This window comes from Cetorhinus maximus, chromosome 3, assembly GCF_964194155.1.
Source record: "Cetorhinus maximus chromosome 3, sCetMax3.hap1.1, whole genome shotgun sequence".
Classification (NCBI taxonomy): domain Eukaryota; kingdom Metazoa; phylum Chordata; class Chondrichthyes; order Lamniformes; family Cetorhinidae; genus Cetorhinus; species Cetorhinus maximus.
In genome coordinates, this window is record NC_135881.1 from 14,217,411 (window position 1) to 14,242,690 (window position 25,280).

At 45.4% G+C, this 25,280-nt stretch overlaps 1 protein-coding gene across 3 annotated transcripts in view; it reads left to right on the forward strand.

The window, feature by feature from the left end:
• zbtb47b (zinc finger and BTB domain containing 47b) overlaps nucleotides 1–25,280 on the forward strand; it is a 254,214-nt gene that overhangs the window by 211,307 nt on the left and 17,627 nt on the right. For all 3 annotated transcript variants that reach the window (XM_078536591.1, XM_078536583.1, XM_078536595.1), the window contains exons 3-4: nucleotides 19,172–19,319; nucleotides 22,505–22,620. In XM_078536591.1, coding sequence (XP_078392717.1) covers nucleotides 19,172–19,319; nucleotides 22,505–22,620 — 264 coding nt within the window. The remainder of the gene's footprint in view (nucleotides 1–19,171; nucleotides 19,320–22,504; nucleotides 22,621–25,280) is intronic.

The window sequence follows — 25,280 nt, forward strand, 5'->3', positions numbered from 1 at the left end:
GTTTGGAATTCCAGCGTGTATTTTACCTGACACAACACATCTTAATGCAGTGCCTAGGTTTTAGCCCAGAAGTTGCAAGCCAAATTTTGAGTTCACTAACAACACTGCTGAGAATGTTGACTCACGTGACATTGTGTGCCAGACCCATCTCTGCGTGCCATCCAGAATGTGGCTGGATGTCGCTCTCTCTTAACGATGACGTGTAGGGACATCTCGTTATTCGTTGGGATTTCTTCTGTCCTGGAGCATTTATTTCCATTGGCTGAGCTGACTGCAATAACAATTTCCCTCTCCATACAGTGTACTGATACATACATGGTGCTGAAGTCTGACATTTCCACCCTTGTTACACTCCATTTTGGCAGATAATCAAATGCAGTAATCAGGGAATTAAGATACATATGATGATCAAAAACATTCCTACTCTTCCTTTTGCCTTAACATTTTACCAACAGTGCACAAAAAGGTTAAAGCCAACAAGCATATTACATAATAAAGGACCATGTCTTGTATACATTTTTATTAACCACAAAGGCAGTTAGCTACATGACTAGTGGTTAACTAATTTGACAACACTGTCATATAGACATACTTTGATATAATCCAGCTGAAAAAAAACTTTTCTTTAAACAAATGCAGAGACAACCTCTTATCATAAAGGCACTGATTTATTTGGTGCTGGCTGCCCTTGTGTGAGCTTGTCTGAGTATGGGGAGACTATTCAACGGTAAAGGGGAAGTTCAAGGGGTCATCGGAGCCCAACCTGATCTTACCTTTGGCAAAAGTCAATGGATATTCCAGCAACCCCCAGGCATTGATCAGGAGTAGATCCCTGGCAAATTGTTATTAGTTTTCTATGGGTCCTTTTAATTTAGCAAACTAATCCAAAGGAACTTTTCTCACTCTTAAGTTTTAAGAATAAATTAGATAAATACATGGATGGGAGAGGTCTGGAGGATTATGGACTAGGTGCAGATCAATGGGACTAGCGGAATAATATTTTGGCACAGACTAGAAGGGCCTGTTTTCTGTGCTGTAGTGTTCTGTGGTTCTAACTTCACAAAGTGTTTGGGCGGAGGGAGTATTGGACACCAAACGCCAGTGGTAGGAGAGTCATGGATGTGACCAAGGGAAAGGAATAGCCTTTAAAGGAGGCTTATGAAGGGTGGCAGCACTGTACCAAGGCAAAAGTAGTTGAAGAGTCCCAACTAAAGCCTCTGTTACCAGTGCTGGAATGAACAGTTAGGGATACATAAAGCAATTGGAAGATTACAGTCTGCAAGCTGTGATGCGGGAAAGGAGATAACAGTGTTGAGACGGAAGGTTTTGTAATGCATTCAGGAAAAAGGAGGTCAGCGAGGACAGAAGTGCAATTGTACTGTTCCCTGCAGCTACCTCTGCTGAGTAGCTAAATTAGCACGGACTGGGCACATAGTGCCTTCCTAGCACATAGTACCTTTCTACCTCGTAAAACTGTGTACTCATAGGAACTTCTCTTATAGATTTTACCTTCAGATGAAGGTGACGAGCAGTTTCTAGTAGCACCACAGCAGTTTAAAAGTATACCACAATCCATAAAGTTCATTCATGTGTGTTCTGCCTGAAGGCAGATCTTTAGCTCGTTGTATCTTTAGCTCGTTGTCTGCTGATGCTTCATCCTGAGCCATTTTCTTGGCAGATTTCCTCAGTGGTGGTTTGCCATTGCCTTCCACTTTCAGGGGCAGGGTGAGGGGGCAAGTCCCAAGACCACCTCAGCCGAACAGGGATCGAACCCGCGCTGTTGGTGTTATTCTGAACCACATGCTAGCCATCTAGCCAACTGAACTAACCGGCCCTTTAATCTATAAAGTAAAATCCATTATTCTGGGATTTGGATGACGCACAATGTGTCTCATGTTAACTTTCAGTATTTATTTCTTCCTTAGCCTTTTGATTGTTATGTGTCACCTTGCCACAACTTATTAGCATTCATTCTAACTGGCAACGCACAGCACTTTTGCAGATTCCTGAGGCTTGGCAAAGTACCGGTTTGGATAGTTTTATGTACATGAATTTATTGTTTTTTACAGTCCGTTTCCTGGTGTGCACGTGCGCATGAGTGACTAGTTTGCAGCCAATGTGCACCTGAGAGTGGAATTTACAAACAGGAGTCCTGTCCTGTAACTGCGCGTTGCAGGACATTTGAACACCCTGTGGTTGCACAGGTGCTGGCAGCCATCCCAACCCTTGCCAAGGAGCACAAGAAACTTTTTTATCCATAGACCACACACTGTCTATCCTATTTTATACTCTACATATCTAACCTCCCAACAGGTACTTCTCAAATTCTCCTTAATCCCAAGAATTATGAAGCAAACACCAATATTCCTCAGCATTCGCACCTCTGCTGTCGTCCTCTGCTGTGCTGCAGATAATTAGCCGGCTTCTTTTGAAGGAATTAATCATCTTGGCCCCATGCTGTGATCCTGCACCCCATATCCACTGCTCTTAGGCATCAAAGTAAAGTTTGATCATCTCTAACCGCCCTTACTTTGAGGCTTGTTCATTTTGGACCTGTGTCTCCTCCTCCTATGCACACAGCTCACATTACGTTTACATCATGCATATATTCTCAAATGTTACTGTGCTGATCTGTCTCAGACCGTATTAGGAGGCATCCTTGCTGAAGTTGAAGATCCATTCCAAACTTGAGTAATAATTACAATGAATCCAATGAAAGTTTGTTCCCAGCATACTTCATCCTATACCACACAAGTTCCTCTCCTACCCCATTTTGGAAAATAGTTCAAAGCATTAACTTCCCTTTTATAAATCAATATATGCCAACCTAGAAAGTGAGCAGAAGCTGAGCAAGTGGTTCAAAAGTGCTGGCACTGACAAAAGGCCTGATGTGAAAATAAGTAACTGATGCAGAGAGTATTCCTTTATTTGTACTAATGGAATAAGGCAGAGGTGCATTAAATCCTGAAAGTGAAGTCCAAATTTTGAAGGCACAAGATTGTTGATGTATTTCTGGGAGTAGCTGTCTGAAAGCTTGTTCCATGTGTCACGACTCACTGGGGATGGTGCACTGTAATATCAAGACCCCTGTTCCCCGAGCCGCGACAAATGTGAAAAGTTTGATCAAATCACCAGATTGACTGTTTAATTTAGGTTAACAGAATACAAGCACCAGGTTTGTAAACTTAATAAGTAAATAACTGCTTATTGAACAAACTGTCATTAACCGGTGGCAAAAGAAAGAAATATGAACTGCTAATTTCTAACACTATAACTTAAATGCTACCCATTTCTTAAGTCCCTATACACACACATACAAGACACATAAGACACACAAAAACATGGATTTTAAGGATGGGATAAATAGCGCCAATTCTGGAGTACAGGACTCAGTGGGTTGATTTTGATCGATGTCTTCCAAATTCCTTTCAGTTTTTGTTAATGACACGAGGTGGTCTTCCAGCACTTTCAGTATTTAGTTCACTGGTTGAGCACTTGCCTTTCAATGTCTCTAACAGTAATTTTCTCCTTTGGCTCTTGACGGGGGTTTTCAGAGAGAGAGAGAGAAGAGAGCAGGTTATAGAGATATGAAAAGAAAAACTAGCTAGCTATTATTGTGGAATTACTGGAATCTTCCACACACAGGAGAAAGAGGTTTTAAGTCTTTTTCCTTTTCTTCTACTGCACTGCTCCCGCACAAACCCTGGTCACCTAGTCAGGAGCCAATTAAAACGTTGTTGCCAGGCAGCTCCCTTGGTGCAGGACTCCTTTCCAGCACTATCCTGTCTTTCATGGCGCACTCTGTTCCAGGACTGCAACGTTGTATATATCTCTCATCCTGTTCCATGTCTTTCACCCTGCAGCCATTGTAATTTTAACCCACAGTCCAACAGAAAATAAAAAGATATATTCTTTACAGCAGTCCAACAGAAATAAAAAGATATGTTCCTTGCACATGGACAACTTAATTTTTACATTAAAAGCGATGCATCTATTTAATAATTAACCATCAATTTAAACCACAGTTATTACTCTGCCAAATTTAAGGGGAAAATGAAGTATTTTATTCTTAACTGAGCAACCGGTGCATTATTCATCCAAAAGTTACCAAGAGTCACACTCCCACATTCAACTGCAGCCCCCAGCCCCAACCCAACTTAGTTTATCAAATCACTCAAACGCCCCCTCCACTCCCAGCTCAGCAAACCCAGTTCACGAACTGCACCCCATCCAACTCCCTCCCTTTTCACCAGTACTGGCTTCCTATTATTATGGATCTCCTTCATTCATTCCCTTGGCACTCTTTCTCTCCCACCAAATCCCTCACCCCTTCAATTCAGCCTGGCCCTCTTTCCCCAACCCCTCATCAACCTGGCCCTCTTTCCCCCTCCCCCTCAATGCAGCCTGGCCCTCTTTGTCCCTCCCTCCACACACAACCCCCCCCCCCCCCAATTTCAGCTTGGCCCTCTATCCCATCCCTCACCCCCACAGATCAGCCTGGTCCTCTTTCCACCTCCCCCTCAACTCAACATGGTCTCTTTCCCCTCCCATCTGCCCCCTGTCCAATTCGTCCTGGCCCTCTTTCTCCCTCTTCAATTTAGCCTGCCCTCTTCTTCACTCCACGCCCCTCGCTCCCTTTTAATTCCCTTAATTCAGGAATTCAGCCTGTCCCCCCCCCCGCCTTGCTGGCCTTCTCGCTCTCTCTCTCTCTCCCCTCCCCCTCCTGTTCAATTTACCCTGGCCCTTCCCCCACCACCCCTTCAATTTTAGCCTGGCACTCTTTTTTCTGCACCCCCAACCCCACAATTCAGCCAGGCCCTCTTTCCGCTTATCTGACTTTCCTTCAAATGGGCCTGTGTTAATTGTTTTAATTACTGTGGCAAATTCCATATTCTCAGTATCCTCTAGGCAAAGTAGTTTCTCCTGAATTCTTTTTTCGATTTAATAGTGCCTATCTGTCTTGTGGCAACACCTTCTCTGCGACTACCCTAACAAACCCGTCATTTTTAAAGACCTTTATTAGATTATCCCTCAGCCTTCTCGTTTTAGAGAAAAGAGTACCAGCCTGTTAAGTTTTTCCTGATGGTTTTAGCTTTATTTCTTTCTCATGTGCCTATCCAACTAACCTCCCTTGAATGCAGCTATGCTATTCACCTGGCCTACTCCATGCAGTAGCAGGTTCCACAGTTTAAACACTCTCTGGGTAAAGAAACTTGTTCTGAAGATCCACTACAACCTCTGATTAAAAAATGCATTATTGATGGCTCCTTCACTTATCAGGTCACCTTGCTGAACGATTTCTCTTTTTATAAGGCAACATTTTAAAACTACATGAAGAGCTTGATTCTGCCACTTGACTCTGCATTTTCTCTACCTCCATTTTTGTCTTTAGCTTGGAATAAATTTTCTAGCCTTAGGCTATTCATTTGGCTAGGAGCAGAATCCTGTCAAAGATGGAAGAATTGTCAAGACTTACTTCCTTCAATTGTGCCTCCTACCAAACTGATCAAGAAACAGCACTGATGTGATAAGTGAATTAGAAAGTGTCAGTGCAGATAAAAGGATTCATACCTCTGATTCCAATCGCTTATTCTTCTCTGACTACCTTCAGGGAAATAAAAGAAATTCCTAACTATAGGTGCCTGAATGCAGTCAAGTCAGTGTAAGACTGCCCCACATGTTCTCCAATCCCCTGTCCACAAATGTAGCATCTCTGCACACGCAAGCACCAGCAACAACTTATGGATTGTTCTAAACTCCATGTGTGTATGCAAGTTGTCGTCATTTGCACATGTGTGGACTCTGTGGAACCGCATTCACACATATGGTAAATTTTAGGGTTTGACTGCAAACTGTTAATTGAGATTTGGCTCTGTCCCAGCTGAAGTAGCACTGACTTGTCAGTGTGAAACACTTGATGGCAGGCATTTTCATTGCTTTAAAAGCACACAATGCTGAGGGTGCAACTTTGCTGTAGGGTTGTGTTTTTGAGCTGTGCGCATGCCAAGGCCTACACATTATCTTGCTTACTCCTGTGAATCATGCAGTTTTTTCCTTGTGTGTCTTAATAGTGTAATCGATGTAGTGTCAGGAAAAGCGTTGAAGTTCAGCAAAGATCTTATTGAATGCAGGCTGAAGGGGCTATATGGTCTACTACAGTTATTATTGTATATTTTCAATGTCTAAATAAAGGAAATTATATAGAAACAGTGAAATGGTTGTTGTGTTTTACAAAACCATAAACAAATACAGCAGCTGTATCTGGTTGAGGGTGGTGTACCTCATTCAGCCACAGATGGAGCCCTTACATTGAAAGTTGTTGGTTTGCTGGTACCCAGCTACTTCTAATAGTCCCTTTGTGGAACCTGCAAAGTTGTGCTTGTTACTTGAATGAGAATAGGAGGTCGCTGTCTGTCATATTATTTGCAGAGTTTATTCAATAACATTTTTCAGTGATCTTGAGATTATGTAAAATTGTCCAGAGATTATACTGGGCAGAAGCAGTTGAGAGCGAGGTGGTTCAGTAACCTGCCTGTTATGCAGTGTTAGAATGTGTTTTTTTACCTCCCCACAGATGATGCTAGCAGTTTTACAGGTGGGAGGGTTTGGAGGGGGAAGACAGGCTGAACATAAGCGAGGTAATCCACACTTCAGTTCAAGAGGAAATAGGAATGAGTCTGCAAGTGATGTTCGCATTCCAGACAGCTGGTACACATGAGAGACTGAGCATTTGGTTTCATTTACTTAATACCTGCATATTTATGTGACTTTACATTTGATATTTGGTCATTTTTGGTATGGCAGGACTCAATAGTCCTTGCAATCACAGTTCCTTTTGACTCAAAAAAATCCGTTGACAAAAGGTGTCTCCTTGGTCTTAATTATGTAGTGCAGTTCACAGAATTGTACCGAAAGACAATACTGATTCTTTAGGTCCGCTGATACCGTGACATACATACAAACAAACAAATTGGGAGCAGGAGTAAGTCTTTCGGCTCCTCAAGTCTGCTCCACAACTCAACAAGATCATGGCTGATCTGATTGTGGTCTATCCTGCCTCCCCCAATTCCCTTTGATTCCCTTGTTAGTCAAGAATCAATCTACTTCAGCTTTAAAAATAGTGTGACCCTGCCTCCACCACGCTCTGGGCAAGCGAGTTCCACAGACACCCTCTGAGAGAGAAAAAATTCTCCTCATCTGTCTTAAATAGGAGACCCTTTATTTTCAAACTGTGTCCCCTAGTTTTATCCTCTGCCAGAAGGGGAAACACCCTTCTAGCATCCACCCTGTCAAGTCCCCTCAGGATCTTGTATGTTTCAATAAAATCACTTCTCATTCTTTTAAACTCCAATGGATACAGGCCCAATCTGTCCAACTTTTTTTCGTAAGATAGCCCCCACCCCCACCTCCACCAGTTCTGGTCTCTCCCACAAGGGGAAACATCCTTTCAGCATCCACCCTGTCAAGTACCCTCAGGATCTTGTATGTTTCAATAAGATCACCTTTCATTCTTCTGAACTCTAATAGATACAGGCCCAGCCCACCCAACCTTTCCTCAAAAGATAACCACGACATCCCAGCTATCAGTCAAATGAGCCTTCTTTGAAGTACTTCTAATGCAATTATGCCCTTTCTTAAATAAGAAGACTAAAACTGCACACACTACTCGAGATGTGGTCTCTCACTTTTTGAAATCACAATAAACCATGCAGGAGGCTTATGATATGCAAGACAGAGCGGGTTCACATATCACACAGTACCAGCAAACTCCATCCACAGTAGACCTTTAAAAGGAAGACTTCTCACGACCACCGGGTGTCTTTTTTTAAAATTCATTCACGGGATGTTGGCTTCGCTGGCTGGGCCAGCGTTTATTTCCCATCCCTGGTTGCCCTTGAGAAGGTGGTGGTGGTGAGCTGCCTTCTTGAACCGCTGCAGTCCAGGTGGTGCAGGTACACCCACAGTGCTGTTAGGGAGGGAGTTCCAGGATTTTGACCCAGCGACAGTGAAGGAACAGTGATATATTTCCAAGTCAGGATGGTGAGTGAATTGGAGCAGAAGTTCCAGGTGGTGGTGGTGGTTCCCATCTATCTGCTGCCCTTGAACTTCTAGATGGTAGTGGTCGTAGTATTGGAAGGTGCTGTCTAAGGAGCCTTGGTGAATTCCTGCAGTGCATCTTGTAGATGGTACACACTGTTGCTACTGTGCGTCAGTGGCGGAGGGAATGAATGTTTGTGGCTGTTTTGCCAATCAAGCAGGCTGCTTTGTCCTGGATGGTGTCAAGCTTCTTGAGTCTGTAGGAGCTGCACTCATCCAGGCAAGTGGGGAGTATCCCATCACACTCTTGACTTGTGCCTTGTAGATGGTGGGCAGGCTTTGGGGAGTCAGGGGGTGAGTTCCTTGTCGCAGGTTCTGACCCATTCTTGTAGCTACAGTATTATATGGCTAGACTCAAACGCGTTACAGCCAATGAAGGACTTTTGAAGCGCAGTCACTTGTAATGTAGGACATGCGACAGCCAGTTTCAGCACAGCAAGATCCCACAAACTAGAATGTGTTAATCTGTTTTGTGATGTTGATTGAGAGATAAATGTTAATCAGAACATGAAGGATAAACTCCCCTGCCCTTGTTTGAAAAGTGCCATGGAATTTTTAATGCCCACATGAGAGGGCAGATGGGGCCTCAGTTTAAGCCTCACATGAAAGACGGCACCTATAATTGCACTCCCTCAGTTCTGCACTGGAGTATTAACCTTGATTTTTGTGCTCAAGTCCTGGAATGGGATTTAAACCCAGAATCTTGTGACTCAGAGCTACCAACTCAGCTAGGCCACAGCTGACACCAGTTAGGATTACGTAGAGGCGCAAATAAAATGGACGTTTAGACAATGAAAACTAGCAAGGTTTGTCAACTTGAAAAAATTAAGATGGTTTTTATGCATCTTATGAAGTAATTTACTCAATGACTGATAACTCTAGAACCAAAGAATAAAGCCCATGTGATAAGAATGTAGAGAGAAGAAGGAATGTGTAGAAATTATTTTTGGAGCGCAAAGGGGAGAAAAGGATGTAACAAAATGAAGCCTGATTATAGTTTTATATGTCATGTAGAATAGGACAATGTCAGTAACAGCTTGCTGCCATGTTTTACAGCAGTGTTACAGACTTACCTGGAAAGGAAAATTTGGATCTGCCTGCTAATCTTGAATTGAATGTAGGAGAAGAATCTAAAGAGGCAAGTCTATAAGGGAAGGACATTTACTCAATTTATCTTAAAAAAAAAATAAATCGAGGCAGGAGATAAATAGTTCATTTGCATTTGGCCACAAAGCTAGCACTGGGCATTTTTAAGTTCAGGTATATATGTTGTCAGCTTAGCTGAACCTGGGACCGTGAGGATGAGGATAGCATCTTAGAACACTTGCTGTTTCCCTCCCATATTTCGATTGCAATATACACTTGGCACCATAAATAGAGGTTGTGACAGATGCACTGAAGCAACAGAGCAAGGTGCTGGGCAAAACCGCTGAAGGGGGAACAACAGATGAATGACAGAAAGTTGAAGTGTGGCATCACGATAGTATAGTGGAGGTGGTAGTGGACAGGAAAAGCAGCGGATGTGTTCAAATCACATATTGAATTCCATAATTATGGTCTGGCGCTAGGAAAGAAAATGACCATGGAAGACTTCCCAGCTGTGGCAAAAGTCCAATTGGTTCACTAATGATCCTGCAACTCTTACCTGTTTGGCCCCCACATGACTCCAGCCCCACATTATCTGGTTGCCTCTGACTTGCTATGCAGAGGCCATATTCAGTTGTAAGAGCAATGGCTGGAGTAGGAAATCTGCCAATACATTCTTGGGGTACTCAGAGATGGATGATAAATGTGCTCATGCCAGCATTGCTTACATGAAGCTTGCTGACGAAGAGCATTTGAACTTTGGGCTCCTGCGCTGCCAGTAGTGACCTGCAGGTAGGTTTAGGGGCTGTGGAGAGAGAAGGTCAAGCAACTGGGCGAGGGTGGCGCCGATTGAGAGGGAGGTCGACGCAGTATTCTGAGGGGGAGGGTATGGGGCATGGGGAGAACAATGAGTGTCTGGCGGAGGCCTGTGATTTTAGTGTGGATCTCAGAGGAGTGCTGCTGCAGCCCTCAGCGCAACATCAGATAAGTATATTTTTTTTCAGAGCTGCTTTTAAATGGTGACCTTGCAGCTGGTCCTTTAAGGACTATTGGTTACGCCATGTGCAGACCTGCTTTTCCTGAATGCAGCCTGCCCAGCTAATATGGCTAATAGCAGGGCAAGAAAGTGATCTGCTGTTTAGGCTTCGCAAAAGCTGCACCAGGTTTTCCATGCATATTTAAACAGTTATAAGATCATTATTTTTTTAATTCATTCATGGATTGTGGGCATCGCTGGCTGAGCCAGCATTTATTGCCCATCCCTAATTACCTTTGAGAAGGTGGTGGTGAGCTGCCTTCATGAACCGCTGCAGTCCATGTGTTGCAAGTTGTACTATTAGGGAGGGAGTTCCAGGATTTTGACCCAGCGACAGTGAAGGAACGGTGATGTATTTCCAAGTCAAGATGGTGAGTGACTTGGATGGGAACTTCCAGGTGGTGGTGTTCCCATCTATCTGCTGCCCTTGTCCTTCTAGATGATAGTGGTTGTGGGTTTGGAAGGTGCTGTCGAAGGAACCTTGGTGAGTTCCTGCAGTGCACACTTTTAGATGGCACACACTGCTGCCTCAGTGTTGGAGGGAGTGAATGTCTGTGTGGAGTGCCAGTCAAGTGGGCTGCTTTGCCCTGGATGGTGTCATGTTTCTTGAATGTTGGAGCTGCGCTCATCCAAGCAAGTGGGAAGTATTCCATCACACTCCTGACTTGTGCCTTGTAGATGGTGGGGAGGCTTTGGGAAGTCAGGAGGTGAGTTACTTGCCACAGCATTCCTAGCCTCTGACCTGCTCTTGTAGCCACAGTATTTCTATGGCTCGTCCAGTTCAGTTTCTGGTCAATGGTAACCCCCAGGATGTTGATAGTGTGGGATTCAGCGATGGTAATGCCATTGAATGTCAAGTGGAGATGGCTGGATTCTCTCTTGTTGGAAATGGTCATTGCCTGGCACTTGGGTGGCATGAATGTTACTTGCCACTTGTCAGCCCAAGCCTGGATATAGTGCAGGTCTTGCTGCATTTGGACATGGACTGCTTCAGTATCTGAGGAGTTGCGAATGGTGCTGAACATTGTGCAATCATCAGCGAACATCCCCACTTCTGACCTTATGATGGAAGGAAGGACATTGATGAAGCAGCTGAAGATGATTTGGCCTAGGAAAGTACCCTGAGGTAGTGGATTCGCTGTTTATTCTCTATTTGAAGTAAAGATGCTGAAATTTAGTATGCCTAATGTATGTCATTTTTGTTCTGTAAACATGGAGTTTCCTCCCTCTAAAGGGCCTGAGGAATGTTACACCACTGGAATCAAATTGAATCAAAAACTGTAGTCACCGGTGAACACAGTTTGAGCATTTGAGATTTAATGAATTTAACATTGGTTCTTGTTTCCCTTTCCATTCTTTAGATAACCTGTTTTTTTTTACACTTATTTTAAAAAGCCATATTATTAACTGCAGTTCCCTTGTTGGTTTGTGCTGTAACTGATGTATTGCACTCATTGGCTGGAAAATAGCTAAAATGACAAGGAAAAGGAAACCTATGTTTGTAGCTGCTTGTCCAGAATGATAGAACCCAAGGACATCGCCTGCACATGAAGAGGAGCAGGCAAATTCAAAGCAGTCATTATATTAGTAAGCAAGCAATACATTATTGCTTCCATCATCTATCTAGGGAACCTGTTCCAAACAGTTGACTTTGAACCTGAAGCAGTTTTCCTCATCTCATGTCTGGTTTTGTCATCGACTAATCAATAGAGACTGACCGATTGATTGCCATGGTTAGTCAACAACTCCCATCATTGTTGTATCATATGAGTACCAGGATGGTAGAAGGGGAATGAGATGGATCTTGGTCTTTTCCCATTTTGGAGTTCTTATGTCCTTGACATTGTCCTTTTCATGTTGGTTTCCAAAGTCACTGATCTGTGCTTTTTCACAAAAGAAAATTAACGAAATAACAAAATATTGAGCATCTTGTACTTGCGTGTAAGAGGAAATGGGGGTCGGTTAGCTCAGTTGGCTGGACGGCTGGTTTGTGATGCAGAGTGACGCCAATAGCACGGGTTCAATTCCTGTCATCCATGAAGGCCCCCGCCTTCTCAACCTCTTCCCTCACCTGAGATGTGGTGACCCTCGGGTTAAACTCACCACCAGTCATCTCTCTCTAGTAAGAGAGCAGCCTATGGTCCTAGTCATAGAGTTATACAGCACAGAAACAGGCCCATCGTGTCCATGCTGGTCATTAAGCACCTATCCTAATCCCATTTTCCAGCACTTGGCCCATAGCCCTGTATGCTATGGTGTTTCAAGTGCTCATCTAAATACTTCTTAAATATTGTGAGAGTTCCTGCCTCTACCACCCCCTCAGGCAGTGTGTTCCAGATTCCAACCAACCTCTGGGTGAAAATATTTTCCTCAAATCCCCTCTAAACCTCCTGCCGCTTACTTAAATCTGTGCCCCCTGGTTCCACTAAAGGGAAATCTTTCTTCCTATCTACCCTATCTATGCCCCTCATAGTTTTGTATACCTCAATCAAGTCCCCCCTCAGCCTTCTCTGTTCTAAGGAAATCAGCCCTAGCCTACCCAGCCTCTCTTTATAGCTGAAACACAGCCCAGGCAACATCCTAGTGAATCTCCTCTGCACCCTCTCCAGTGCAATCACATCCTTCCTATGGTGTAGTGACCATAATAAAGACAAGTACCCCGTATGCCTTTTTAACCACCTTATCTACCTGTGCTGCTGCCTTCAGGGACCTATGGATATGTACACCTCTGATCTTCTACTTCCTAGGGTCCTTCTATTCATTGTGTATTCCCTTGCCTTGTTAGTCCTCCCAAAATGCATCACTTCACGCTTCTCAGGATTAAGTTCCATTTGCCACTGCTCCGCCCATTTTACCAGCCCATCTATATCGTCCTGTAATTTAAGGCTTTGCTCCTCACTATTTACGACACCACCAATTCTTGTGTCACTTGCGAACTTACTGATCATACCTCCTATATTCACGTCTAAATCGTTAATGTACACTACAAACAGAAAGGGTCCAAGCACAGATTCCTGCGGTACACCACTCGTCACAGACTTCCAATTGCAAAAACAACTTTTGACTATCACCCTCTGCCTCCTGCCACTAAGCCAATTTTGGATCCAATTTGCCAAATTACCCTAGATCCACGCGCTCTTACCTCCGTGACCACCCTCCCATGCAGGACCTTGTCAAAAGCCTTACTGAAGTCCATGTAGACTACCTCATCTACACAGCTGGTCACCTCCTCGAAAAATTCAATCAAATTTGTTAGACATGATCTCCCCCTGACAAAGCCATGCTGACTATCACTGATTAATCCCTGCCTCTCCAAGTGGAGATTAATCCTGTCCCTCAGAATTTTTCCCAATAGTTTCCCTATCACAGACTAATGGACTATGGCGACTTTCATTCATTTTTCGTAACAAAAAGTTACTGTAAGCCAGAAAGCCTGATTATAAATTGACGGGATGGGGAAATATGATCCCAGAATAGCCATGATGGTACTCTGTGGGATTTACACACACTGAAAGTTAATACACGGATAGAGTGAAATTATTAAGTGAATTTTTCGAGGAGGTAACCAGCTGTGACTCGGTTGGTAGCACTCTAGCCTCTGAGTCAGAAGGTTTTGGGTTCAAATTCTACTCCAGGACTTGAGTGCACAAGTCAGGGCTGATGCGTCAGTGTATTACTGAGGAGTGTTACAAAGTCAAAGGTGCCATCATCTGGATGAGATGTTAAACCAAGGCCCCATATATCCCTTCAGGTGATTGTAAAAGATCCCATGGCACCGTTTTAAAGAAGAGCAGGGGGGTTCTTCCCTGTGTCCTGGCCAATATTTATCCCTCAAGCAAAAATCACTAAAACAGACGATCTGGTTGTTATCACATTGCTCTTTGTAGGAGCTTGCTTGAGCAAATTGGCTGCTGTGTTTCCTTCATTACGACAGCTTCAAAAGTATACTTCATTAGCTGAAAAACACTTTGAGGATGCAGTGGTTGTAGATGGGGCTATAAAAATGCAAGTGAGGAACGCAAATAGTGAGGAATGCTGCAGTTATGTAGGGCTTTGGTGAGGTTACATCTGGAGTACTGTGTACAGGTTTGGTCTCCATACCCAAGAGAGGATAGACGTGCCTGAGAGGGGATACAGCAAAGGTTTACAAAATTGATTCCTGTGGTAAGTGTGTGGGGGAGGGGGGGGGGCAGCTGGTGGTGAGTCAAATGGGGTGAAGTCGAGTAGAATGGGCCTATATTCTCTGGAGTTTAGAACAATCATGTTCCCGTTAGCTGATGGTACAAGGACTAGGGGATACAGATCTAAGGTTTTGGGCAAGAGATGCTAGTGGTTTGTGAGAAAAAAAATTGGATGGGCGCTTGCGGGAAAGAAACTTATAGGGTTACAATGGGGAATGGGACTGATTGGATTGTTCTGCAGAGAGCAATGGGCCCAAATGACTGCCTTTTATGCTGTTGACTCTATGACTAATGAGAGATTATCTCACTGGAACATAAAATTCTTGAAGGGCATGACAGAGTAGATGATGGGGTGGGTGTTTCCCCTCACTGCCAGTGATTGGAGAGTCTAAACCTAGAAGTCATAGGGTGGGATTTTCCCTTCCAGGACACAGTCCTGTGGCAGGACTAAGTCGGGAGCAGGGAAAGTTTCCCACTGCAGAGGCTGCTGGGAATTTGCATGACCCCGCCCTCATTAATTATGCAGTTGGGGGTTTTCACAGCCGAGTGCCCCACCATCATATCTGGGTGCCCGCACAGCAACCGACAATGTTGAGGGAGGAGAGGGCCCAAGTTCAGTGTCCCCCCACCGCCCCCAAAAACCCGGCGTCGTGCTCAACCAAGTGGAGGCCAGGAGGGGCTTTCTATCCACAGGATGGGAGGAGGCAAACCAGGGAGATGAACCTGGCGTGGGAGGAAGCCTCCAGGGCAGTCATGCCCAGGTCCTCCAGCAGAGGACTGCTCTGAAATGCTGAAAAAGGATGAATGACCTCCACTGCTCTGCCAGGGTAAATGAACCTTCAACTGCTCACATTCACCTCACTGGTACAGGGCACATACCTGATATGATGATACCTCATAGCCCCACTGCAGTCCATCTACTCTGCAGGTGAAGAGGCCACTGTGGGTCCCTTACCCTTCCACACACACAGCTCACATGCTGAGTGGGTGGGGTGGGTGGGGAGGGGGGTCTCAGGCATTGAGGGCACCTGCAAGCACTGCTAATGACATGCCCCTGTGAGCCCAATCCTCCTTTCTGCGTGGGCTCACCGCTCTGGATGGTGCTGGCCCAGAATCTTTCTGGACAACCTGCAGTGTACCAATCAGATGGCATACAATCCAGTGGGTAGACTGGAAGCATGGGAAAGATACACGAAATCCAATTGCTCTCAACCCCTCTTCTCTCTCCGTGCAGGGGAAGTTAAGCCGTAATCGGAGAGAGGGAGAAGACGGGAGGGGGCCGGTCACACTTAAAAGAACTGACCGACTTCAACAAGCAAGAAGCCCAGCTGGCAGGGGTGGAGTGGGACAGATCCGTCGGAGGTGGAGAGATTGGCTTGCGACCTCCATCCAGTAAGGATCCAGGCATGTCATGGAAACCTAGGGGTCAAGCATTCCTCCATGTTGAAGGCAGCTCATGCAGCCACTCGCTCTCTCGTCTCTCACTTACAGGCGCCACCAGGAAGAGGGCAAGGCCTGAAAGTGAGGAAGCCCTGACAAGCATGCAGTTAAGCCCGGAGAGGAGCAAAGACATCGTGGAGGAAGAAAGTGCACCTGTAGAGGGGCCACAGCAGGCACCTACACCCTCCACGAACCCAGAGAGAGACACCTCGGTGGGGATTTCATCTAGTTTAGGAAGGGTCTCGCACTCTGATGATCACTGCACGGATACATGTCCGCAACAGGAGAAGGCAGGGTCGGCTAAGCTCACCGGCACTTGGAGAAGTGCTGTGCAAGGTTCGAGTCTGATGATGGGCCTCTGGAATCGACCTTCAAAGAGATGCTGGAGAGACAACAAGATACGGGAAAATCAGGCAGAGATGTCGGAGGCCCTCAGCAGAGTGGCACTCGAGGCGGAGGAGCCTGTCCACCTGGCTGATGAAGTGGTGCCGACCTGTGCACGCACAGAGGCCTCCATGGAGAGGGTGGCAGATTCCATGGAGAACCCAGCCCAGCAGATTCTGCCGGAGATGCGCTGCTCTTCATCGCTACCGCCGTGGGTGAGCTTTTGCAGTGGCTAAGCGTGAGGGGCAGGGCACCTCAACCTCCCTCCAGGTGCCCCTTCCCCTCAAGAAGTTAGGCAGGGGTTCTCGGGCATGCATTGGGAGGAGAAGCAGAAGTTGGACGGCCCTGAGACCTCCACTGAGGTCTCTGAGGGTGTCCAGCTCTTCCAAACCCCTCTTGCCTGTGACCCCTTCAAACTCGCCCTCTGTGACTCTAGAGGGAGCAGCTGCCCCACAAGCAGGGCAGCCAAAGTAAGCCAGGGCCCTCCAGACCTCTGATCTCCAGAGGACAGCTGCCAACATCAAAGGCAACAGGGCCAATTGGTCAGCAGACGGCCTCCACCCCTGCTGCAGAAAGAAAAATTAAGTTCTGATTTCACAAGTGGTTGTATGGGTGCACTATGATCGTTACACTTATCTCACATTTGTAAATATAGTTCACTTGCACTTTAATCGTGTCTGATGTGGTTTATTTCCTTAAGCCTGTCCGTGCACCCCCCGCCCCCCACTATCTTCCAAGGGACACCCCATGTCCTCCGGAATCGGACATGTGCAGGGAGGCACAGGTCTTTGCCAGGGCCCTTGTGAACCATGTGCAAGAAGTCACCCGCACATGCTGAGCCTTTGCCCTCACACACTCATCTGTCCCAAGGCCCTAGCATTGTAAGAACTACATGCTGGGGCTCCTCTTCAGTTGTCCAGTTGAGCTGACCCGCATCTCCGCCCTTCCCTGACGACCCAACTCCCATATTGCTTCTCGAGATCTCCTCCACAAGGTTCTGCAGAGTAGCTTGCAGCCATGGTCATCGCCACCTTCGAGGTTCAGACTAATACCTTCTTCCTCTACCCCCCCACCCCTCTAGCATTACCATTGAGCACCCCCACCCCCGCAGGAATCACATTTGACCATCCCACAACCCTCCCCTATCACCTCTTGTCCCATTCAGGCCAAAAATATTGAACGCTGTTTCTTTCCTGAACTTGCACCCCCAACCCCGCCCATCTTGCCAACCCCCAGAATCCTCATCACGTTCCACATCCCCTCCAGCAACCCTCAGCATCCCTTTACTCGACAATGCTGCACCCTCACCTTCCCACCCTACTGGCTCTCACTGCCCCCTTTATCCGTCACCATCCCACCCTATTACCAGTACCCTCAGTAAGGACCCACCCCATGCCCCTCCACGCCGCAACACCACACCCCCATGTCTGTCCAGACCTCCACAACACCCCCTCTCCCTTGTCTGTTCACACCCACACAATACACCCCCTCTGCCTGCACTCCAGCCCAGCCCTTCCCACCTTCCTGCCACATCCATGTCACCCATTTGCAGCACCTCTCTCTTTCCCCTACCACCACCAAAGCCCCCCTGCCCCCTATTAGGCCTCCACACCTGCCCCACCTCTTTATTCCTCTCCCCCCCAGTTAATCCCCCACCCTTGCCACCCAGCAGTACTCCCTGCAGCTTGAAGATTCACCTTCTGAGAGATGTTGCCGCTTGAAGATCTGAACCCTGGGCGAAGCTGCTGCTTGGAGATCCGAACCCTGGAAGAAGCTGCTGTGCCGAGAACATCCACGTGGTTGAAGCTATACCCACCCAGTGCTGCACGTGGTGTTCCAGGGTCTGGTCGCTGGAGGCCTCCATCTTCTCTTTTGAGTCGCTGGAGGCCTCCATCTTCTCTTTTTTTTTCTCCACAAGCTGCCCCAGGCCTCGATCAGGTAAGTGCTGACATGTATATGCCACGTTGGTCCAGATATGTTCTGGACCGGCATGATTTCCTGGCTGGGCTTTCATCTGCATCCCATTAGCAGTATGCAAATCTTCTTCATGTCGGCTTCTGGTGGGAATTGCGGCCTGCCATGGCGGCTGGGAGTGCAAGATCCTGCTGTCATTTTACGCCAGTGGGAAACCAATTTTCTAGTCCCGTCACATTGTCACCACACCCCCCCCCCGCCCGCCATTAAACCTGTTGCAGGGGCACCTGAAAATTCTGCCCTCAGCATCAGGATAATGGGATAGCCGTTGATGAGAAACTTCTTTACTCGGGGTTGTGAATCTTTGGAATTCTGTAACCTGAGTCGAAAACGAAAAATGATCTTAGTGAATACTGGAGCTGTCGTGAGGGACGTTATGGCCTACTCTTATTCTCGTGCCTGAGAGTTACATGTACTGAAACCACAATTTGACTTCCTCAGTCACCATAAAAGAGTTGTCCTGCCAAATTTTGGAAGACCACTCCCAAGATCACACTATCACACTTGCAGGAACTGTCAGACCTGTGAAAAAGAATTACTTGCAAATTGTCTAAGTTGTATGTATTTCCACAGATATCCAAACTCTTGTAGTTTTCAGCCACTGTAGGTTTCTCAAATGGTATTTATTTTGGAGAGGAGAGATTTAAGGAATCTATGGAAAAGGAGTGGGATTGGACCTTATCGAAGTATGCAATGGCATAAGTGGAATAGAAAAGCATTAATTCTGAACGCATTTGCAAATTATATCTGGGACTTCACATTGTACCATTTCTGCAAGCTAATTATCCATTTTCTTCATGCAAAAAAAAAATGTATGCATGTCCTTCAACTTGATCTCTTAATCAACCCTGCTTGATTAGGCATCCAGAACTGCTCTACAGAGCCCAACTCCATGGATTTTCCATATCCTATCACCACTGGAGTCAAACTGACATTATCTTTTTAAAATGAGTCATTCTGTTCTGTATTTCAGTGTGTCACCTGCGGGAAGGGGTTTAAGAAGCTCTGGTCACTTCATGAACACAATAAAATTGTACACGGTTATGCAGAGAAAAAATTCTCGTGTGAAATCTGTGAAAAGAAATTTTACACAATGGCCCACGTCAGAAAACACATGGTCGGTAAGTGAATAAAATCATTGAAAGCTTACAAATTTCAGTAATCAAATTGAAATGGAACTTTTTTATTTGTTCATGGGATGTGGGTGTCGCTGGCAAGGCCAGCATGTATTACCCCTGAGAGTGTGGTGATGAACCACTTTCTTGAACTTGGTGTAGGTACACCCACAGTGCTGTTAGGAAGGGAGTTCCAGGGTTTTGCCCAGCGACAGTGAAGGAACGACGACATGTTTCCAAGTCAGGATGATGAGTGACTTGGAGGGAGACACCTCCAAGTGGGGTGGTGTTCCCATCTGTCTGTTGCCCTTGTCCTTCTAGATGGTTGTGGCCGTGGGTTTGGAAGGTGCTGTCGAAGGAGCCTTGCCAAGTTACTGCAGTGCACCTTGTGGATGTTACACACTGCTGCCACTGTGCGTCGCTGGTGGAGGGAGTGAATGTTTATAGTGGTGGATGGGGTGTCAATCAAACAAGCTGCTTTGTCCTTGATGGTGTTGAGTTTCTGGGAGCTTGAAAGAATTAATGTTGCATTTCTGGCCCTCAGTGTGTTTCAGCCCCTGGATATCCACTCCAGGGATCAGAGTTTTTGATGGTTGACATAATGCACTTTTTTCTTCTGCAACCACCTGGACTGAGGATCATTTGAGACTCTTCTCAATATGACAGTTATTCATAGAATCACAGGAAGCCTTTCAGCCTGTTGTGATCTTGCTGGCTCTCTGCAAGAGTAACTCAGCTAGTCCCATTCCCATAGGCCTCCCTCATTTTCTCTTTGTATCTTAATATCCAATTCCCTTTTGAAAGCTTCAGTTGTATCTGCCTCCACCACTGTCAGGCTGTACATTCCAGATCCTAATCACTCGCTGTGTTAAAATAAAAAGTTGCTTCCTCATGTCGCCGCTGTTTCTTTTGCCAGTCGCTGTAAATCGGTGTCCTCTGGTTCTCAACCTTACTGTCAATGGGAATAGTTTCTCTCTGTGTACTCTGTATAGAGCCCTCATAATCTTCAACAATTCTTTCAAATCTCCTCTCAACTTTCTCATCTCTCCAAGGAGAACAACCCCAGACCCTCCAGTCTATACATATAACTGAAGTCCCTCATCTCTGGTACCATTCTCTTAAATATTTTCTGCATTCTCCCTAAAGCCTTTACAACCTTTCTTAAAGTGTGGTGATCAAAATTGGGCTCAATACTCCAGTTGTGGTTGAACCAGTGATTTATAAAAGTTCATTATAACCTCCTAGCTTTTGTACTCCAAGCCTCTATTTATAAACCTCTTATGCTTTATCAACCACTTTCTCAATCTGCCCTGCTACCTTCAAAGATTTCTGTACATACATCCCCAGGTCCCTCTGTTCCTGCATCCCCTTTAGAATTGTACCCTTTATTTTATATTGATTACCTCTCCTCATTCTTCCTACTATAATGTATCACTTCACACGTCTCTACATTGAATTTCACCCTCCACATGTCTACCCATTACACCAGCCATGCTCTTGAAGTCTATCATCACAATACTTCCAAATTTTGTCACCTGTACACCCAAGTTTGTATCATTAACATAAATGAAAAAAAGCCATGGTCCTATGACCGACCCCTGAAGGACCCAACTGGAGCCTTCCTCTAATCTAAAAAATGTCGTTCACCACTACTGAGTCAAAATCTTAGAATTCCTTACCTAACAGTGCTGTTGTTGTACCTACACCCCACACTGCAGTGGTTCAAGAAGGTGGCTCATCAGCACCTTCTCAAGGTTTGCTGGGGAGGGGCAATGATTGCTGGCCTTTGCCAACAATGCTCAAACCATGAACAAATAAATAAAATAATGAAAGCACCTGTAGTGACGCCAACCTGAAAATGACTTCTTGAAGGTGACATGTTGCTATGCTGTAGCTGGGGGTGATGGAGCGGATGAGTGGGCTGTTGTATCTGATCTTAGACTGTTGGAAGACTTCTAAAATAAATAGATATTTCCAGCTTTGTTTGAGAATTGCCTATGTCTCTTGATTGATTATGCTTATTTGCATTCAACAGGACAAGAAATGTTGTTCAGATCCGTCGCTTCCCATATTTTCCCTTTGCTTTTTGTTCCAGTGTATAGATATGACGAATGGCTATTGGCCATTCTCAACTCTATGGTTGACTCACAGGGTGTGTCAGTTGGAAAGATCATTTCCTCTGCGCTATTGGAAGACTTCTAAAATAAATAGATATTTCCAGCTTTGTTTGAGAATTGCTTATGTCTTTCGATTGATTATGCTTATTTGCATTCAACAGGACAAGAAAAGTTGTTCCAATCTGTCACTTCCCATAATATCCCTCAGTTTGAGATATATAAAGATTCACCAAAATCACTTTTTAAAAAGAAATCTACCTGAAGACAAGTATAATAGTGTGCATAGCCAGAACAAATCTTGCAATGTCTTCTCTTCTTGGGCAGTGGTTGGTGAGGTGACTGTCACCGAAGACGAGATTAGCCCCCATTGGGCACACTGAGCGAGATGGTTGGTGAGAGAGGAGGTTGGGCCAGTTTCAGCTGCTGCCCTTCAGGAAGTGCCAAGACCGTCCACAGTGGGCAGCCGCGAACCTTTGCAAAGGGGATCCAAGTGCCTTTTGTAGGAAGCAAACTGTGAACTTACTGCCTCCGGTTACACAAATAATTGAAAGAGGAAGGGGCTCAGACCAAACAAAGAACAGAAAAATCGAAAATATAGAATGGGTGGAGAGTTTGATGCAGAAACCAGCAGGGTTGTGCTGACATTGTTTGCTGCGTACCATCTGCATCACTGATTCCAAAGCCAATGGGCACTGACACTGTTTAGTGGGTGATTATGTAGGGACTAACTTGTGTTTAATGCTTCAATTATCAGTTCGTTGGACATTACTAGATTACCAGAGGTGGTTTATTGACAATTTTGTCGATAGGTCCTAAAAGACTGGGCAATAAATATGCAAGTCCTAGACTCTGCTCAGTGGGTTATGCAGGAAGGGTGGGTGCTGGAAGTTCTCTTTCCATTGCCACAGTGAGCTTTTCAGACTGGATACTCGAATCAGTAACGCTCAGGGAAGTTACTGAAGAGAAATGGCAGGGAGGTGGAGTGAAACTAAATGAAACAATGCAGAATAAATGTTTGATTACATCACTTTATTACCTGTTTTAAAATGCAGTCATTTGGCTTGTCCCTTTCAGCTCACACGAAGGATATGCCCTTCACCTGCGAGACTTGTGGGAAGTCATTTAAACGCAGTATGTCACTGAAAGTCCACTCTCTGCAACATTCGGGAGAGAAACCTTTCAAATGTGAGGTAAGTGTGATCAGACATTTGTAACGTCTCTCGTCCCACCACCATCCCCCAACCTCCCATTTTACCAGAAAAGAATCAAAATCATTATAATGGAGTAAAAAACTATAACTTCCATGTGCTGTTCAGTGGAAAGATCAAACTGGGCAGATTGATTTCTTGGTTTGCTTCAGAAGCGGACATAATAAGCCCTGGGTTAAATTCTTATGAAGTTAATTGGGATGCAGTCATTGTTTTATCAAGTTTTAATTTTGTTAGGTTTTATTTTTGTGTTTTTTCACCCAAGTTTCTTAGACTTATTGTGCCACTGTTAATGCCTTGAGAAATGTGTATGGAAACTCTACTGAATAAGTCAGTGTGTTTCAATGGCTTTTGGTGCCGGGGGCACATTATGGTACAAGGTTTACATTCTGGTGTTCCTTGTCAGCCTGGACTTCAGGGCGAACCCAGTGAAGTGAATGGGGCAGAGACACCGTTAGTAGTAACGCTGGAGATCCAATGAGGTCAGCCTGCCGGCAGCGCAGCCATTGAACTTCGCCAGCAGTGAGTGGCCTGGCTGGTTTTCCACTCACTGACCAAACTGTTGTGGCCAAAAAAGACCTTGATCAGCTGTTCTTGTGTGTGCACAGTTACTCCAGCGCTGTGGAATCCACCCTGACCTCCCCTTTAGTTGATATGTTTAATGCCATTACCATCACTGAATCCCCCACTATCAACATCATGGGTGTTACCATTGACCAAAAACTGAACTGGACCAGCCATATAAATACTGTGGCTACAAGAGCAGGTCAGAGGCTGGGAATTGCGCGACAAGTAACTCACCTCCTGACTCCCCAAATCCTGTCCACTATCTACAAGGCACAAGTCAGGAGTGTGATGGAATACTCCCCACTTGCCTGGGTGAGTGCAGCTCCCACAATGCTCAAGAAGCTTGACACCGTCCAAGATAGAGCAACCCGCTTGATTGGCACCTCATCCACAAACATTCACTCCCTCCACCACCGATGCATAGTAGCAGCAGTGTGTACCATCTACAAGATGCACTGCAGGAATTCGCCAAGTGCCTTTGACAGCACCTTCCAAACCCACTACCACTATCATCGAGAAGGATAGGGTAGCAGAAAGATGGGAACACCAGCAGCACCTGTAAGTTCCCCTCTAAGTCACTCACCATCCTGTCTTGGAAATATATCGCCATTCCTTCACTGTCGATGAATCAAAATCCTGGAACTCCCTTCCCAACAGCATTGTGGGTGTACCTACACCATATGGACTGCAACGGTTCAAGAAGGCAGCTCACCACCACCTTCTCAAGGGCAACTAGGGATGGGCAATAAATGCTGGCCCAGCCTGTGAAGCCCACATCCTGTGATTGAATAATTAAAATACTGCTAGTGTACCCCCAATTTGACTGGAAAAATGTAGACTGTGGAGTTAATTTTTAAACCCCATTTTGGCATCAGTCTGAGATTAAACCAGTCTGTTAGGAACATAGGAGCAGGGTAGGCCATTCAGCCCCTCGAGCCTGCTCCGCCATTCAACTTGATCATGGCTGATCATCTACCTCAATGCCCTTTTCCCATACTATTCCCATATCCCTTGATGTCATTAGGATCTAGAAATCTGTTGATCTCTGTCTTGGATATACTCAATGACTGAGCTTCCACAGCCCTCTAGGGTAGAACATTCCAAAGATTTGCCACCCTCTTAGTGAAGAAATTCCTCCTTATCCTAGTCCTAAATGGCCTACTCCTTATTCTGGGACTGTGTCCCCTGGTTTTAGACACCTCGGCCAAGGGAAACATCCTTTCTGCATCGACCCTGCCTAGCTCCTTTAGAATTTTGTAATTTCTGAACTTTGATGTCACATTTCACCCCAAGATGAGCTTCAGACCTCATATTCGTGACATCACTAAGACCGCCTATTTTCACCACAACATCGCCACCCAACTCATCTGCTACTGAAGCCCTCATTCTTGCCTTTATTACCTTTATACTTTACTGTTTCAACACACACCTGGCTCCCACATTCCACCCTCTGTAAACTTGAGGTCATCCAAAATTCTGCTGTCCATGTCTTAACTCGTAGCAAGTCCTGTTCCCCTATTGCCCCAAAATCGCTGATCTACATTAGCTGCTGATCAATCAACCTCTTGACCTTAAAATTCTCACCCTTGTTATCAAATCTCTCCATGGCCTCAGCCCTCCTTAACTTTGTAATCTCCTCCAGTTGCACAACCCTTCAAGAGACCTGCACTCCCCTAATTCTGGCCTCCTAGAGCATTCCCAATTTTCATCTCTCCGCAATTGGTGGCTGTGCTTTCAGTTGTCTAGGCCCTAAGCTCTGGAATTCCCTATACCTCTCTGTGTCTCTAACTCTCTTTCCTGCTTTAACACCTTAAAAGCTACCTCTTTAGCCATTGGACCTACTATCTCCTTTATGAGGTGCCAGATTTTGTTTTATAACTCGCAAAAAGTACTTGGAGATGTTTCATTACATTAAAGGTGCTATATAGAAGTTGTAGGAGTTGCAGGGCTTAGAAAATTCCAATGTAGATTTGTGGCAAAATTGGAGGAAGGAGGGCTTCAGTTTACACCAATATTTCATTGAGTTCCAAAGGTTGGAGGCGGTGGACTGTGGAAGTAGGCATACATCAAGTAAG